At 41.7% G+C, this 15913-nt stretch overlaps 1 protein-coding gene and 1 long non-coding RNA gene across 5 annotated transcripts in view; one reads left to right on the top strand and one right to left on the bottom strand.

Moving 5' to 3' along the window:
* The window catches only part of MYO10 (myosin X), a 244876-nt gene that overhangs the window by 96724 nt on the left and 132239 nt on the right, over positions 1–15913 (bottom strand). The window contains exons 5-9 of one of the 4 annotated variants that reach the window (XM_039527600.1): positions 8766–8900; positions 6826–6950; positions 5829–5842; positions 5621–5705; positions 4502–4605 (exon numbers count right to left, since the gene is read on the bottom strand). In XM_039527600.1, the coding sequence (XP_039383534.1) occupies positions 4502–4605; positions 5621–5705; positions 5829–5842; positions 6826–6950; positions 8766–8900 (463 nt within the window). Of the gene's footprint in view, positions 1–902; positions 965–1034; positions 1094–1958; positions 2090–4501; positions 4606–5620; positions 5706–5828; positions 5843–6825; positions 6951–8765; positions 8901–15913 lie in introns of those variants that run through there. The other 3 variants (XM_039527601.1, XM_039527602.1, XM_039527603.1) reach the window with 3 other exon arrangements.
* LOC120399399 lies at positions 1315–3073 on the top strand. Its single transcript, XR_005595131.1, has 2 exons — positions 1315–1369; positions 2541–3073. It is a non-coding gene; the product is annotated as an uncharacterized LOC120399399 (long non-coding RNA).

Below are 15913 nucleotides of genomic sequence, written 5' to 3' on the forward strand. Positions count from 1 at the left end.
TTACCAGATTTTGCAGATTAGTCCTGGAAGCAACCAAATGTGTATCATGCAATGTACGTTGTCAGTGCACTTTAATTTAGTTTTACTTGTAACACTAATGTTCTGCCTCATATTTTGAGAAATTAACAAAGTCTAAGTGAAAAACCTCATTATTGTACACTACTAACTGGGGTGAGACAAAGATTTATTGTGAAAACTACTAGATTTACGGATGAGCAAAGTAAGAATGCCCACGGTTCCACTGTATATCAGGAACAAAACAAACAAAGAAATCAATGTAAAACATGTATTATTTGATTAATGCAAGAAAAACAGACAACTATTTTCTTTGGGAATGGCTTGTTTTTTCCAAATGTCTCTCTATAGTGCTGCAATCTGAACCAGATTGTGCAAATTCACTGTAATTCATGGTTTGCACTGATGAAATACTCTTAGTTCAGGGACGCGGAATACACAGAGCATGACATATTTGAGTAGGGCTATTTGAGTGTGTTGTATTTCTGTGCAAATGTGATTAAAAAAAGATGGTCTTTGGTCATAGTGTGTATCAGTAATGACAATAGTGTCATTTTGCAAAACGCAAGCAGCACTGAGAGGTGTTTTTGCAGCTGCTCTCGGAATTACTTCCTCCCCACAAAGGAGCTCTACCCGACGTGAGCCAGCTTAGGGTTTGAGGAAGAAGTTCTCTTCTCTCCTCTCTCTCATACCTATCATCCCTCCAAGGTATTGGTAGGGGATCGTCCTGTTCCCCCAGCCACACCTCCAGTCACATACTTGCAACAACATTTTTAGTAAATAAGAAGGAAAGGGATATCTGCAGAAGCTCTGGGAATCCATTCCACTGTGTCTGCACAGAAAGAGCTGTTATAACTACTACTAAAATCCCACAGAACATACAACACCTTTTAGTACTGTAGACTGTTGAGATGAGTTCCTGTCTGCATCCTGTAAAACTTGCCATACCAGTATTGCCCTGGCCTCTTCTTTTGTCATTCAGTGTTGTACGCATTCTATACCAATATGCATTTCCTCACCTTTTGGGGGCGAAGCCAGACTTTAAGGCACCTGCTCTCCTACATGGTGTAAACTTTGCTTGTGCCAATCAGAAACGAACACAAACAGGTTTTGGGCCCGTCCCCTATGACACTTCTATGATGTCATAGTGGGTACTTTATGGCCTGCCTGCCATGTGCAGGCAGGGAGAGGAGAAAGAAAAACAAATCCTGTGTATACCCGTGTATCCTGTGTATACCCGTGTATCCTGTGTATGCCCGTAACCAAGCCTGATCACCTCGAAGCCTCTCTCTCAGCTCACGTGTTTCAAACAGAGCTTCTACGTTTGCCGGTCGTTATGCGTTGGTTTGTATTTGTAAGTATCAGTTATTACTAAATGCTGCATCTTTGTTTATAAATATTGTTAGTAGATATTTTAGTCATTGTGTGTTTTAAGTTTCATTAACTCTATTAGCTAATCATACACTGCTCCTTACCCCTTGTAATTATCCCCAATAAAACTTTTAAATTGATTAAGTCTAGTGTGTGTGTGTGTGTGTGTGTGTGTGTGTGTGTGTCTGCAGTTTGCATCGTGACCCACACTCTCCTTGCATCCCTTACCAATATAGTCTGTTGCCACGTGCAGCCTGGTAAATAACAGTCCCCTGCGAGTCCGTGGCAATCCACATAGACCTGAGAAAATGTACACTCTTCCAATACACAATAAATATATACCATCGCCAATACTTTGTAGGTAGATTCATAATTTTATGGTCACAATAATCATCTAGTCCAGCGGTTCTCAAACCTTTCTGGGCTCAGGACCCATTCATAAACCTTGATGGCCTGTCACAACCCAGTAAATAGCTTTAGCGCAAAAACCCCGTCTTGCTAAGTATTCCTTACCCATGATATAGAACATACACATTAACATGATTGGTACTAAACAATGACACTGTGCGTACCCCCTAACAGCAGCTACTGCAGTTCTGGTTCCGCAGGGCTGGCTGGGCTCCAGACGTGGTGACATTCAGGTCGCAGCACCACTCAGTTTTGGCTCAGCTTCCCTAATGAGGGGCCTGCAGCAGGGCCAAGTTTTCGTGAGTGGTTTTGTGACTTGTCAAATGAGGTCACAGTGCCACTCACTCAAATTTGGTCTGGCTGCCCACCCCGCCCATCATGATGGAGGGGCGGCTCGGCCAAAGCCCAGTGGCACTGCGACCCCAGAAGTCACAACATCAGGAGTGAGAAACTGAACTCAGCCAGCTCCGTGGAACTGGAGCCTTTTGGTTCATGAGCCACAGATTGAGAAACACTGATCTAATCTGAAATCAGCATAACACAGACCATGGAACTTCACCCAGTAATTCCACTTATTCCTGATGATTTTTAACAAATTTCTTGTGCTTGTCTCTAATCCTATCTGCCATAGTTATAGCTATAGAGGGAGGTACAAGCTGAAGAGATTTTATTAATAGGATCCAGTTCATGGCACAATAATAACAGATGTTACAAGAATACTTAGGAATGCATGTGTGTGTGCTCAGACTGCAGATCCCCACTCCACTGGAGAAGAACTTTTGGAACACAAAGGAAAGAAAAACATCTAGAGGGGAAATCATCTGTAGCCTCTTGGAAAAGATCATTAGAATGCATATGACAGAAAGAGAAGAATGAAGTACGGCTTAGGAATTTTGAAGACACTGAAGCCACATTCTCAGGCCTTAGGAAGATCTGTAAGGAAACAAGGGATGGGAGTGCATAAAACGGGGAAGGAACAGGAACCCATGATGCAAAATGTCCTTGTCCCTCATTATAAGGAAAGCCGTGTGGAAAAGCCCCAATTCTGTTCCCAAATTTCTGCTTCTAAAATACTCCAGGATGCAAGATTTAAATGTCAAGTTAATTTCATGCTCTACCTGCCTCAAGGCGATTAGCACAAATTAAGTGTCATGCTACTCAACCTGAACTATATGACTGCAATGCGTATATCACCCACATCCACAAAAATATTTCTGTCATGAAAATAGGTAATTTTACAGCTGCAAAAACAAATATACATAAACACCTTTTAAATAAACTGTACCAGGCCATTTATTGGTTTTCAAATCTCATAGAATACATGCCACACTGAAATGGTGGTGGTACTAGGAAAAGAAATTGGTAATTCTGGTAATAGTAAGAGACAGCTAATTACTGTAGCTAATTGCTGACGCTAATGTGGGTGTGAAAGTTAAGGCTACCCAGAGAAATCCTCAATTAGTGTGAGTGCCTCCATTTCACCCATGTTTCCATTCTATTTAATAATCGTATTTGATCACTTACTCCACATACCAGATTATCTTTATCGCACCCTTCTCTTCCAAAGGCACACGGCTAGAAGAGATTGGAAAGCTGCAGAAGTCCACATACTACCATGGATTTGCTATTTCCATATTTCAGTAAATGCTGCAGAAAGTGTATGAATCCTTGAAATGAGAGAAGCAGCAGAAATATGTACACTGGTCATGTAAAATAAGGTGGCTTGTTTTCTTTTAGTAAGAAGGTTAATGTTCCCATAAAAGAAAGGCTGCTTCCTGATTGCTCGGTATTTTTATTTGACAATTTTGTATGAACTGTCCCAGGAACATAAAGAGCAGACAGATAAGGAAGTGATGCTTCTCTTTTATACACACAGCCAGCCCTCACAGTGTACACCTAATAGTTATGAAGAAAAAAGCCATCTAGTTTATTCCAGATACTAAAATCTTACACAAGGTGCAAACACTTTTAGAATGGGATGGGAGTGCTACACTGTATTCTAATGGCTGCTTGGGGTAAGTTAGGTAAACAACAGAACACTTGTTTGGTTTTGTCAAAAAAAGTGGGAATGAATCAGAAAATGTACAGGTTCTCAATCAACTGTGAAACAAGACGCTCTATGCTTCCATCGCTCTCTGTGTACATCCCTTGTTATATCCTGTGGTGTCCTATTTCGGATATGCATTATTAACGTATTTACTCTGTAGCATCCCATCCTCACCATCATGCACTGAGTAATTTGCACCTAGGTATGAATGCATATGTCCTTTGTTATAAACTACTGTAACGGTAATTCTACATAAGTCGTGGATGGAAGGTAAGGTGGGTTAATGTCTGATTGCCTTCCACTGCTGTCTTCTTTGTTCTGCAATTTAATTGCTTTCCTTTCCAAGGAGTGGTGGGAGAGAGACTTCATATCCTGCATTCAAGGAAAGAAATACTCCCTGTGATAGCGAAGTGTATGACAAAAAATTAGTCACTTCTGAGCAACAGTAGACTCTGATCCTCCATGAGGCACCTTATGCCCAGGTGGAGTGCTGTTCAAGTGAATGGGATTGCACCTAGCCATGACCATGGACTGATCCTTCTGCAAGATTAGGACCCTAGTTAGCTGCAGATCATGATAGCTTTCATTGAAACCACTATCAAGCAAAGAGAAGTGAAACTTATCACCCTTGAACCATAAAGAACTGGTCAAACAACTCACAATGACTTCCTTGAAGGAGTCTGTGTCATTGATTGTCTTATCTGCTACACATCCGGACTGATTCAGGTAGTGGTAGTGCTCTGGTACAGATAAGTAAAATGCATCTGCAAAGACAAAAAAACTAGTCACCACCTTAGCAGTTAAAAAAATAATTAATGTTTCATTTACTTGAGATATACATGAGCAGGGACACAAAAATCAAGTGGTTTATAGCAGTGGTTCTCAACCAGGGGTATACACACAGGTCTTCCAGGGGGTACAGCAACTCATCTAGATATTTGCCTAGTTTTACAGCAAGCTACATAAAAAGCACCAGCAAACTAAACTTTCATACAATGACTTGTTTATACTGTTCTATATACTATACACAGAAATGTAAGGACAATGTTTATATTCCAATTGATTTATTTTATAATTATATGGGGGAAATGAGAAAGTAAGCAATTTCTCACTAACAGCGTGCTGTGACACTTTTGTATTTTTATTTCTGATTTTTTTAAACAAATAGATTTTAAGTGAGGTGTAACTTGGGGTACACAAGACAAGTCAGACTCCTGAAAGGGGTACAGTAGTCTGGAAAGGTTGAGAGCCTCTGGTTTAAAGCAATGGAAAATGTATCACATTCATTGGATAATTTTCATTTTAATTAGTTGTGAAACACCATGAACTGTACAGTTGGCCAAAAAGGTGGTGCTAACACAGCTTAGACATTTTTACACAAATGCTATTTCTCTTGCTGGGGGTTAATCTTCATGAGTATGATTCCTTCTCCTCTCTTCCCTTTGGAATTTCCTAGTGCTCAGCCAAGATAGTCAGGGACAAGCCCACATCGCAGTGTCCAGAGCCTGAGTGACTATCCCAAGGTCACAAAGTGAGTCTGCGGCAGCTGGGAATAAACCCCAGGAGGCCTGGTCGCATTCCTATGCTAGAGGCACTGCTTGTAGCAAGATGAGCTCACAAAACATGCTCGGTGAATTCAGATTAAATAAATAATCTATTTCTCTTGTTCGGTTATTGGTTTACCACAGCACTGTCACCGCAAGATGGTGTTTCATGACTGAAATAGTACTGGCAAAAAGCCATTGCAAACAGTTGTGTGAGCTGAGCTTTGTCACTCACCTTTCTCTTCCTCTTCTATCCCTGCCAGCAGTGCATAGAATATGTGATAATTTCTCTCCCCAGGGTTCTGCCTTACTACACGGTTCTGTCAAAGCAAATAAGAATTCTGTTTAGGGGATTATTTTTAAAGGGAACCTATTCACCAGCAATTTTTGAGAAAGTCTATGAATAAAACAAAAATACTGGATGACAGCAAATGTTGACTTACTTTTTCTAATAAATCTTTAGTGTGGAAGAAAGTGATCCGTCAAGGAATAAAATGGTGAAGTTAAAGAACTATATGCTTACAACTCCCTAGTGGCTTGACTTCAGAGACTAAAAAGAACATTGTGGTCTGTGTCATGTACCTGTTTGCACAAAGTATTGTCATATTCTGGACCAAATGAGGATTTGAAGTGACACCTACCTTTCTGCTTAACTTTCTGTTTGCTGGTTAGTTTGGTGCCTGCTTTAAGGGTGAAATTCACCCACCTTGCATGAACTGTGAACAAACAATTTTTGTGCAAAGATCTAGGTAGGATTTGGCGGTTGAGAGTGTGGGGACAGAATCACCCCCCTCAAAGACATGCAAGTGGGATGCAGCTGTTCCACAGCCAGTAATCCTGCTACAATGCAGGAATAGCAACCACAACCCAACACCCCTATACAGGGCCTATGCCTCCTTCATCTACGTAACTGCAAATCCTGAGGATACACCCCTAATTCCCCAACCTGCAGTGTCCTATGTGGAACTGGTGCATAGCCCAGAGCTACAGAGTGCAAGCAGTGTGGCCAACCTGAAGATACCCCCCTCACACAATGGAACCTCTCACTTCTGCTCTGTACAGGCCTTTCCTTGCCCATTATGCCCTTGGATGAATTTCACCTGGATGGTGAAGAGCTGGTAATCAGAGTTTTTCCCATGAAGCTAAGACATTATTAGCTCACTCTGAAGAAACATGCTCATTAGCCATAATACCAAAAATGAGAGAGGTTTGGTGATTTTATATCTAGATAAAGGAATGGATAGATGGACACAAACACTGAATCTGGACTTATTGATTTCTCTTGAAGTTCACCCAGGACAGTTTTTTTAACCTGGGATCTTTGGGTGTGGGCAGAGGGACAGGCAAAGGCTAATATTTCCCCCCGCTACTCTCCACAGAACAGATACAGGGAGCACATCACCCTGAACTACAAAGGCACTCAGCAAGAAGAGAGGATACAATCTACAATTCTTCCTCCCTGGATGTTTCCCTTCTGACAGATGTTCAGCTGAACAAACTTCCCAAAGCGACTCGAGTTGTTGTTGTAAACAGTCTTCGCGTTGCCAAAAGCTTCCATAATTGGGCTGTGAAAATAAGGGAGGACGACAAAAGTATTAACTTGTGACTGGAATGCCACTGATAGGAGCACTGCACTCCAGTGCTCAAGGAAAGGCATAATCCCCATAAAGCCCAGCTCTAACATTATCCTCAGACATGGCCTACATCCTTCCTCATTACCATAGCTCTACTCCAGGGGTTCTCAAACTTCATTGCACCACCATCCCCTTCTGACAACAAAAATTACTGCACGGCCCCAGGAGGGGGGACTGAGTCCGCCTGAGCCTCACCATCCAGGGGCCAAAGCCAAAGCCCAAGGGCTTCAGCCCCAGGCAGGGGGCCTGTAACCTGAGTCTGACCACCCAGGGCTGATGCCCTTAGGCCCCAGGCCCCAGCAAGTTAAGCCAGCCCTGGCGACCCCATTAAAATGGGCTCGCGGCCCACTTTGGGGTCCTGACCCCCAGTTTGAGAACCGCTGCTCTAGACAACTCAGTTATACCACAGGCTGTATGTCTGCAGGTAGTAAAGTAGCTATAATATTATACAACAAAAAGACATTAACCACTGTACAGCTTTGCATATATAACTGAAATAGGATTTATTATAACAGGTCTATATTATAAGTGTTGTTTAGTGTTTGCATTATAGTAAAGACAGAGGCCCCCAGTCAAGCCAAGACCCAATTGTGCAGCGTGCCATATGGGTGTATGGGAGAACGTTCTCGTCCTAAAGAACTTACACAATCTTACTTTAGTGGATGAAAACAGAGATGAGGGAGGGACAGGGAAGATGTGTGACAGTGATAGCAGCAGATCTGTTCATAGTCTAGCTGTGTGCACAACTTCTTGTTAAAACGTTGAGTGAATTTAGTGCTTGTGGAAGGTACCTGATTAACAACAGAGCCATCAAATCAGCTCGCCTGATTTTCCTTTACCTCAGCAAGCTACCTGCAGTTGTCCTGCTGATCCTTACTGCCCCCTTCTGTTTCCCTTTAGCTCCCCCTCAAACCCCTCTCTTATCCACCAAATAATAAAATCTCCCCACCCCATCTGCCTCTCCCTCCCTCGCACCTCCTGCTGCCTTCCTCACTCCCATCCCCTCAGCTCAGCCCCAAACAAAAATGAAAAAAAAAAAAAAACCTAAAAAAGAAACAATCCCAATTTGTATAAAACCACTTCACGCATTGCGCAGAACCATTCCACTGGTGATCCTGTTACTGTGACCCAGGCCCTCCCCCCCACCATGCTTATTGTTTTCTAAATGCACCCATGTGTCATGTATAAAATAGATTGCAAGTTCTTCAAAGCAGGGACAGTCTAGTTTGTTCTATAAAATGCCTCACATTTTGGTGATTTATAAATACATAACACAAATAATCAGTAATGCTATAGCATCTGAAGGGCAGGCTTTGTCCACACAGCCTTATCAATATACTTCAAACCTGACCTAGAGCTCTACTGACTTTTATTTTGATTTTAAAAAATAAGAGCTGTAATTTAAAATGTAAGGGGGAAAACAGTGGAAAATCCATAGTGCACATGAAATTCTAAGAGAGAAAAAAATCACTGGGAAAAACCTGCAATGTAAATCAACAGCTCCACATACACCAAAAATTGGTGTCTGCTACACAGAATTTACAGCCAAAGAACCACAAACACTGGAGATGGAAAAGACCTCGCAGGTCATCTGGCCACTCCCTGGATGCCAGTGCAGGATTATTTTCCAGTGTTTTGTGCAGCAGTCTAGTTTTAAATGTCTTCAGCTTCAGTGGTTGTTCTACCTCTGTCACGCTGTATTGTGTGCAACACTACGGACCACGTATGAGGATATGAACATAATACCTGCTCTCAAGAATAGCTTGCTCCACACAGGAGGTCTTTTCCTTACAGGACAATTCCAGCGAATGTTGGCTCATGGCAGATAAGAACTTGAGAATCAGCTTAGTACTTTCTGTCTTACCAGCACCACTTTCACCACTGAAAGACAAAAACAACATACCACAGTGTTTCTACTTTGACTATGCTCATGGGGGAAAAAATCCTTGGTCTGGCCTACATCTAGGCACTCGCAAGCCAAAGTGAAGGGAGTGATTGGCGAGTGCTGTCAGACCATGACAATTGGAATGAGTGAGATTTAAAACGCTATGAGAATTTAAATGTCTCATTGGAACACCATGCTAAACACATAATAGCTCCACGCTTCTACAACACTTTTCAGCCAGGATCTCAATTTATTAACATATGACAAGCACCCCTTCAACTCCTGTGAGGCACCCCAGGGCTATAGAGATGACATAATACACCACCGCTGAAATGCAGCCACCGCAGAATGGAAAACAGCACAAGGAGGCATGGCCACATAGCTACAGATATGCTAAAAACTGCTGTAAAGCTAATCTCAAATCAGGAGCGTTCTACCACATGAGGGAGACTTGGTAAGGCTGCAGCATGGTTATTTGTAGAAGGATAACCATAGGGGAGGGAGCCTTGCTGTGAAACAGAGCATTAATAAGTGTGCAGACAGTCATCTATGCACATTTATAGCACTGCATACTTAAATATTATTACTACTGTTCATAATAAAGATGATGATACAGGTTTCTTTTAAACAAAGGTTTTTCATGTAGGGGCAGACTCTGAACTTAGTCATACCAGCATAAATCCACAGCAACTCTATGTACATTTACTTAGTCCTCACTCATTTTTATTTTATATATAAAATATTATATGTATAAATTATATTTTATTTTAAACAGAATCCAAAACCACGCCTATTGCCCCATATAGCAACTAATCTGATTTGGTAAAATTATATGCAAAATTTGTGCCAAAACAAAGGAAAAAGTTAAATGTGCCGAGATTTTGATGTGACACATTTAAAGACCCACTGATATTTGAAAAAAAAGAGACCATTTAAACACAATCAATGCTGATACAAACAGAATATGAAATACCGAATTTCTATTACTAGACCATTTGCCTAAACACAGTGAGCCAAATTTTGCTTTCCTGTCCAATCCCATTTCCTTCAATAATGTTGCATGTGGGCAGGTTCAGAGCATAATTTAACCAATAATTTAACAGAGCTTATTTCCTAAAAACTCAATTATCTGACTTGCTCATTTCTCACCTGAAGTCACTTGACAAAATTCTGACTTTAAATACATGCACTTAATTCCTATTCACTTTCATGGAAATTGGGCACACTTAGGTCCTGATCCCACCTCCACATTGCAGCCAACGGGAGTTCTGTCATTGACTTTAATGGATGAGAACTGGGCACATATACAATGCACAATTTGGTTACTAAGCAAAAGTGGTGACTGTGGTGCCCTTATGTTATCACAGTGGTTTCTAGTGAGGAGCAAAGAACAGATACAGCACCAAGAAGCAAACATCAGATTTCCATGCAAGTACACCTCAACAATTAAAAATAAAATAAAAATCAGGGAAGAGAAATCTAGAATATATATATAAAATGTATCGATAGAGCTGTGTCTAAATGTTTTGCATAGCTTTCCAGAAGGTGTCAGCAACTCTTAAAAATGATTCACAACTTCATATAAGATATAGTATATTTATTCTGATATGTGCTGGAGTCTCTTCAACTCTAGCATCGTAACAGGCTCTTGGCTGACCTTCATTCATCCATCACACATTTACATTCTATCAAAAATTCTGCAGAACATTTAATTTATGTTGATCTTTTATAACTCTCATGCGATCCTTCCATTACATTGGTACCCTGCGCACATGAGAATTAACAACAGCACTTCCGGGATTCATTTTAAAATAGCTTTATACTTCAGTGCCTTTGCATTTGCCAAATGAAAAACAACAAAACATTCCACTTTACTGATGTATATTTTCCTGCCTGCCCTCTGGGCCAAGATCTTTGGCTGGCATACATCAGCATAGACTCACTGCAGTTATCTGGATATGCCAGTGTAAGACAGCTAAGGATCTGGATTGCTCCCCAATTATTAGAGTTGCCATTTCTGTCCTGTGCCATGAGCCAAATTCTGCTCTGACTCACCCCGGTGTGAATCTGAAGTAATTCTACTGAAGTCAATGGAGTCACTCTGGATTTATACTGGGGGTAACTGGGAGCTGCATTTGGCTATACTTTTGTGCTAGTAATGGTTTTTAATTTGGTTTTTAAAGGTTTTTTTCTTCCTATTTCTAATATAGTTGGCACCATGCTTAGTTATGTTTTGCTGCTGCTTTCTTTGCAGCTCTTTGACCCAATGCAAGTTGTATTATTAATAAAAAATATGAAAAAGCACCATGTACTCCAAACTTTCCATTCATCATGTGCATGACGGCTACAACTCAAACACTTACATTGTGTTGTGGTAGTTCAGTCCTACAAAATCCTCAGGGAAGTAGACTCTTTTTAGTGTGCACTCAACCTTTCAACTAACCTCTCACCCCAAGCATTTTTAAACACAAAGCCTGTTCCAATCCATTACATTCAGTACTCTGGATACACGAAGTATGACAGCAGTCTGTGAGGTCCTCATTTTGGAAATCTTTAATCTTTTTCCATCACTTGTTCCACATGTCATGCTTTCTGAAGGGCAAAACAGTCTGAACTTTGGACTACTGGAGGGGAAAGAGGATCAGTAAAAGACTTCTCACTCCGAGGGCTTTCATATGCAAAATGACTGAACCAACACACTCTATCAATCTTTTGGCTTTCTAACTTACATGACAGATAAAAAATAAAGCCCCCACAGCAAACATGGCTCTTCAAATGCACTGTTTAATCTTGGTATGTCAGTCTCATAAATAAAGTCTTCCCATCAAAAAGTTCAGGTCTTGTCCAAAGAGTAGCTTGTTTTATGTTGATCTTCAATCTGAGCGAAAATGTTTCAGGCAGTCAGCTGATAATAAAGTGAATGGTCTGATGTTGGATTGTGATTTCAGGTTTGCTGTTTCCATTTCTTTAGTTGTTTTAGGGTCCGTATTTTTTTAAGCTTTTAATTTTAAAAAATGGAAGAACTACTAACATACGAGGAGAGGAATACACATGGATACGGCCAGCTAAAAACCAAGCTAAGGTGCATCTGCACTAGGGAAAAGGTCCAGTTTAGGTCTGACTTAGCTAATGTGTTACCTATGCCTGACCTAAACTCGACCACTTTTCCTAGTTAAGACAACCGCCCTGTGAGCTGAAAAGGGGAGGATTCCTCTCCCACCCCTGCAGAGATACCCAGAGCCCAGTCCAGCTACTCAGGCTGGGTGCCGGGCCTGGGGTTCGTCTCTCCAAACACAACAGCGGTAGGTTATTGTGCAGTCTGTCTGTTGTGTTATAATAGCTAATTGTTTCGAATGAAATGATCCTGTGAGGTAAGGTGTAGACTGATACAAAGTTTAAAGCAATATGAACATGCCTCGGTGTAGTCATCTCTGTACCAAAGGCTTTAAGTATATAAACTGCACCAGTAATATTCAGCCTGGCAGAGCTCAAGGGCCACTTCACACGGTGCCAGTTTTAATGGAGCAATGGAGTCACATGAGAATCACAGCATGCTATGCACATGCTGGATAGCAGTGTTTGCAACATGGCATTAGATCAGTATGTTAGGATGCTGCATCATTGTGACTCAGTATTATCGTGTAATAATGCAGCACTGTCTAACAGACATTGCTTAATTACTGTGTCTTTCTGCAAATTCATTTAAAACACTTCCTCAATCTTCCCCTGGCTTTTATGTGGTAAAGATGGCTTTATATTAATAAACACTGGGTTTTATTTTGCAATCTGAGTCAGTCCTGGTAACATTACACTCCCATTTTCCTACCTTACGTCTCCAATTAGAGAAAAAATCATAGCATTTAAAAATAATCCCACATATTTGTTTTTAAATTATATTCTGAACATTTGAATTCACAGGAGTCTCGTCAAAAACATTGTAAAACTGATTAACTCCACTAGGGGGTGCTTAATGCCTAGACAATTCCAAATAGTGCTAAATGCCTTTAGTTTATAATGCAGTTCTAACCTCCTATAATTTTAGATACAACATAACAATGAACAGGAGCAATACATTGGAATTTGAAAGCTGACAACTCACAACTTCATTTTATCTTAACTTGGGTACAATACTTGTTTTAATACCATAGTCAAGATGGAATTTGCTCAGATTTCCTTTGGTGCCTTCTTTTGCAGGCAATGTAACTAATATTCTGAATTCAGCCATGTGGCAGCTAAGTTCTGCTTCTCATTACCATTTTCAAACATCAGAGCTAACCTGCCCAATAAAACTGACAAAACTAATCACTCCAACATCTTTCAATTCTAAGCAAATAAACCAGGCATGGCCAAGGTTTTTAAAAGTGACTAGTCATTTTGAACACATCAATTTTTGCATAACCCGAATGAGAAGCCTTAATGGAGCCCGATTTTCAGAGGGTGTCAGAGGATAACTGCCCACTTTGATGGGACATGGGTCCAGCCACACCTGTGCCGTAAGTAATTACCGGCTTCCCAGCCTGAAGATTCAGGACTAAGGAGGGGCACGTGATAGCTTAAGAAACATCTGGGCCTTATAAAAGGGCCTAGAGACCAGTCTGTGTGCTGGAACCACAGGGAGTGGGCAGGCTTCTATGGCAGGTCCTGAGCCAGGGTCTGCAGGAGGTGGGTTACTCAGGAAGAACCAGTTCGGGGGCCCAGTGCGCTCTAGTGGAACAGGCAAGGATGCCAGGAAGAGAGGTCAGCAGGGTGTGAGAACACAGTCCACCCAGGGGCTGAAGGCTCTATCCCAGAGCCATAAAAACTCTCACAGGTAGCCCAGTAAGGGGCTGGGAATAGACCCAAGAGGATGGGCTGAAGGAAAGCCCCCAGCAAGCAGAAAAACATTTTTGTTTGTTGGGATTTTTAGTTTGAGTTTCTTGTTCTGTGACTTGGCTAGAGGGTTAAGTCACAACTCCAGCACAGACCCATGTCTGGGAAGCCGAGGAGAATAACCTCAGGAAAGGAAACTGGGACAGGGAGTGTTCAGCCACACCATCCTCAGTCAGCAGGGAGCTTCCATGGGGCAGCCATGTCCCCACAAAGAGTGGGGTTTTAGCGCTTTCTGAAAACCAGGCCCCTTGAAGGTCTCAAGTCTGCCACTCAAAACTGAGATGGCCAAAAACACTTGCCACGTTTAAAAGTCTTGGCCCATGTTATTAGTCTGCTCAGACTGACTCTCAGCCAAAAAAAAAAAAAAAAATAAAATAAAATAAATCACAGAAACTGGCATTGATTTTCTTTGATTTTTTTTAATTATAGATGAGCACAATTTCCTTTTAAATTTTGTAAAAGTGAAACCTACCCTTATAAAGTTGTCTTCCAGTATTTGTCCAAAACATAGCATTATACAAATGCTAACCAACTGCTTTGGGCCAGGCCTGCAGAAAATTGTTGTAAGGACAGAAGCTGTGAATGTGAAATTTTCCCAAATGATGTTTTGCCTGCACTGTGGCTCAACAGACCCGTCACGCTCCTGGAACTTGGCAGGCCTGTGTTCTATTCCGGCTGTGCCACCAGCCTGCCGAGTGATCTTAGACAAGTCACTTCACTTTTCTGTGCTTTCATTTCCCCATCTGTAAAATGGCAGTACTATTACTTTCTTACGCAAGCAGCCAACCAACATCACCAGACAGGCACTGCAGTGGAACCCCCAAGGCAAGCGGAAAAGAGGCCGCCCAAGAAATACCTGGCGACACGACCTTCAGTGATGATAAAAAAAAAAATGGGCTATACCCCAGCTAGCTAAGAGCGAATGGGGCAGGAAGAAGAGAGAGACTGAGTTTGGCGGTTATCCCCCCGGTTGGGGTGACGAGCATGAATGATGAAATGATTACTTTCTGCTTTTGTAAACTGCTTTAAGATCTACGGATAGAAAATGCTATATAAAAACTAGGTATTGCTATTATTATTGGTGTGGCCCCTAAGAACCTCTCCATGCCAACTGGCAAAGGACTCACAGTTTTGTATCAGGCCTGAGTCACTCACTGCACCTAGCACACTGCTTCACAGTATTCACCCAAAAAGGGTTGTGCAAAGTGTCCAATGGAAGCTTACGTCATACTAATCTTCCTGGTCATTGTGTGATGTAAGTATGGGTGACATTCAATACATACATACAAATTCTTAAACATATATTTAGAATGTGTCCCTGGCAGGTAGACAAGCAGGTTTTGCCAGACAATGGGATGTGGAATCACCTCTCTCACTAGGTCTCCAGTGTAAATTAAGCATTGTAAAACCAACACAAAACAAGCCCTATTTGCATGTAAAGTCAACAGGAAAACAGGCTGATGGTGGGGATGTGAACTCAACAGGGGAGCACACACCAGAGTCTAACTTTGGGGCATTAGAAGGCAACATGACCCCTCCGTTATCCTGCACCTGAGGGGATAACCAGGCAATGCGGTTACATCCATGAAAACAGGATCTCAGCCAACCCGGATTGAAGCGCTGCAGAAAAGGCTTAGGTGAGATAAGTCGGCTTTCAACAAGGATTGTAGCCTGTTATATTACTTTTTAGTCTCAAAAAACCATGTTATACTTTTATTTCTAACCTGTTGTTCTTGTTATCCTTGCTCACTATCTCCTAAATCTTAACCTTTGATTTGTTTTCACTATAAGTAGATTACAGCGCTGTGTTGTTAGATTGATTCAACTGAGTATCAGCTCCAAACAAGTTGGTGTGTTTATACTATTCCTTGGAAGCAGCAAACCTGGTAACTACCATGAGTGTCTGTGACAGGGGAATGCTCTTCAAGGGTGCTTGGGGTTTCCCTGTTGTTAACTTACAAAGCAGAGTAGGACAGGTAGAGTCCCGAGGAGAGTGCGTGAGAGGTTGAAAGGCTGGTGCTGTTCAGGCGCTGACACTCAGCTACCACAGGAAAGAGGCGGGGGGAGACAAGGTTACACTCGGTCCTGGGCACCCAAAGGAAGTGTCACAGTTAGGCATGATTCTGATCGCCTCCTCAGC

This window comes from Mauremys reevesii, linkage group 2 (genome assembly GCF_016161935.1).
Source record: "Mauremys reevesii isolate NIE-2019 linkage group 2, ASM1616193v1, whole genome shotgun sequence".
NCBI lineage: Eukaryota > Metazoa > Chordata > Testudines > Geoemydidae > Mauremys > Mauremys reevesii.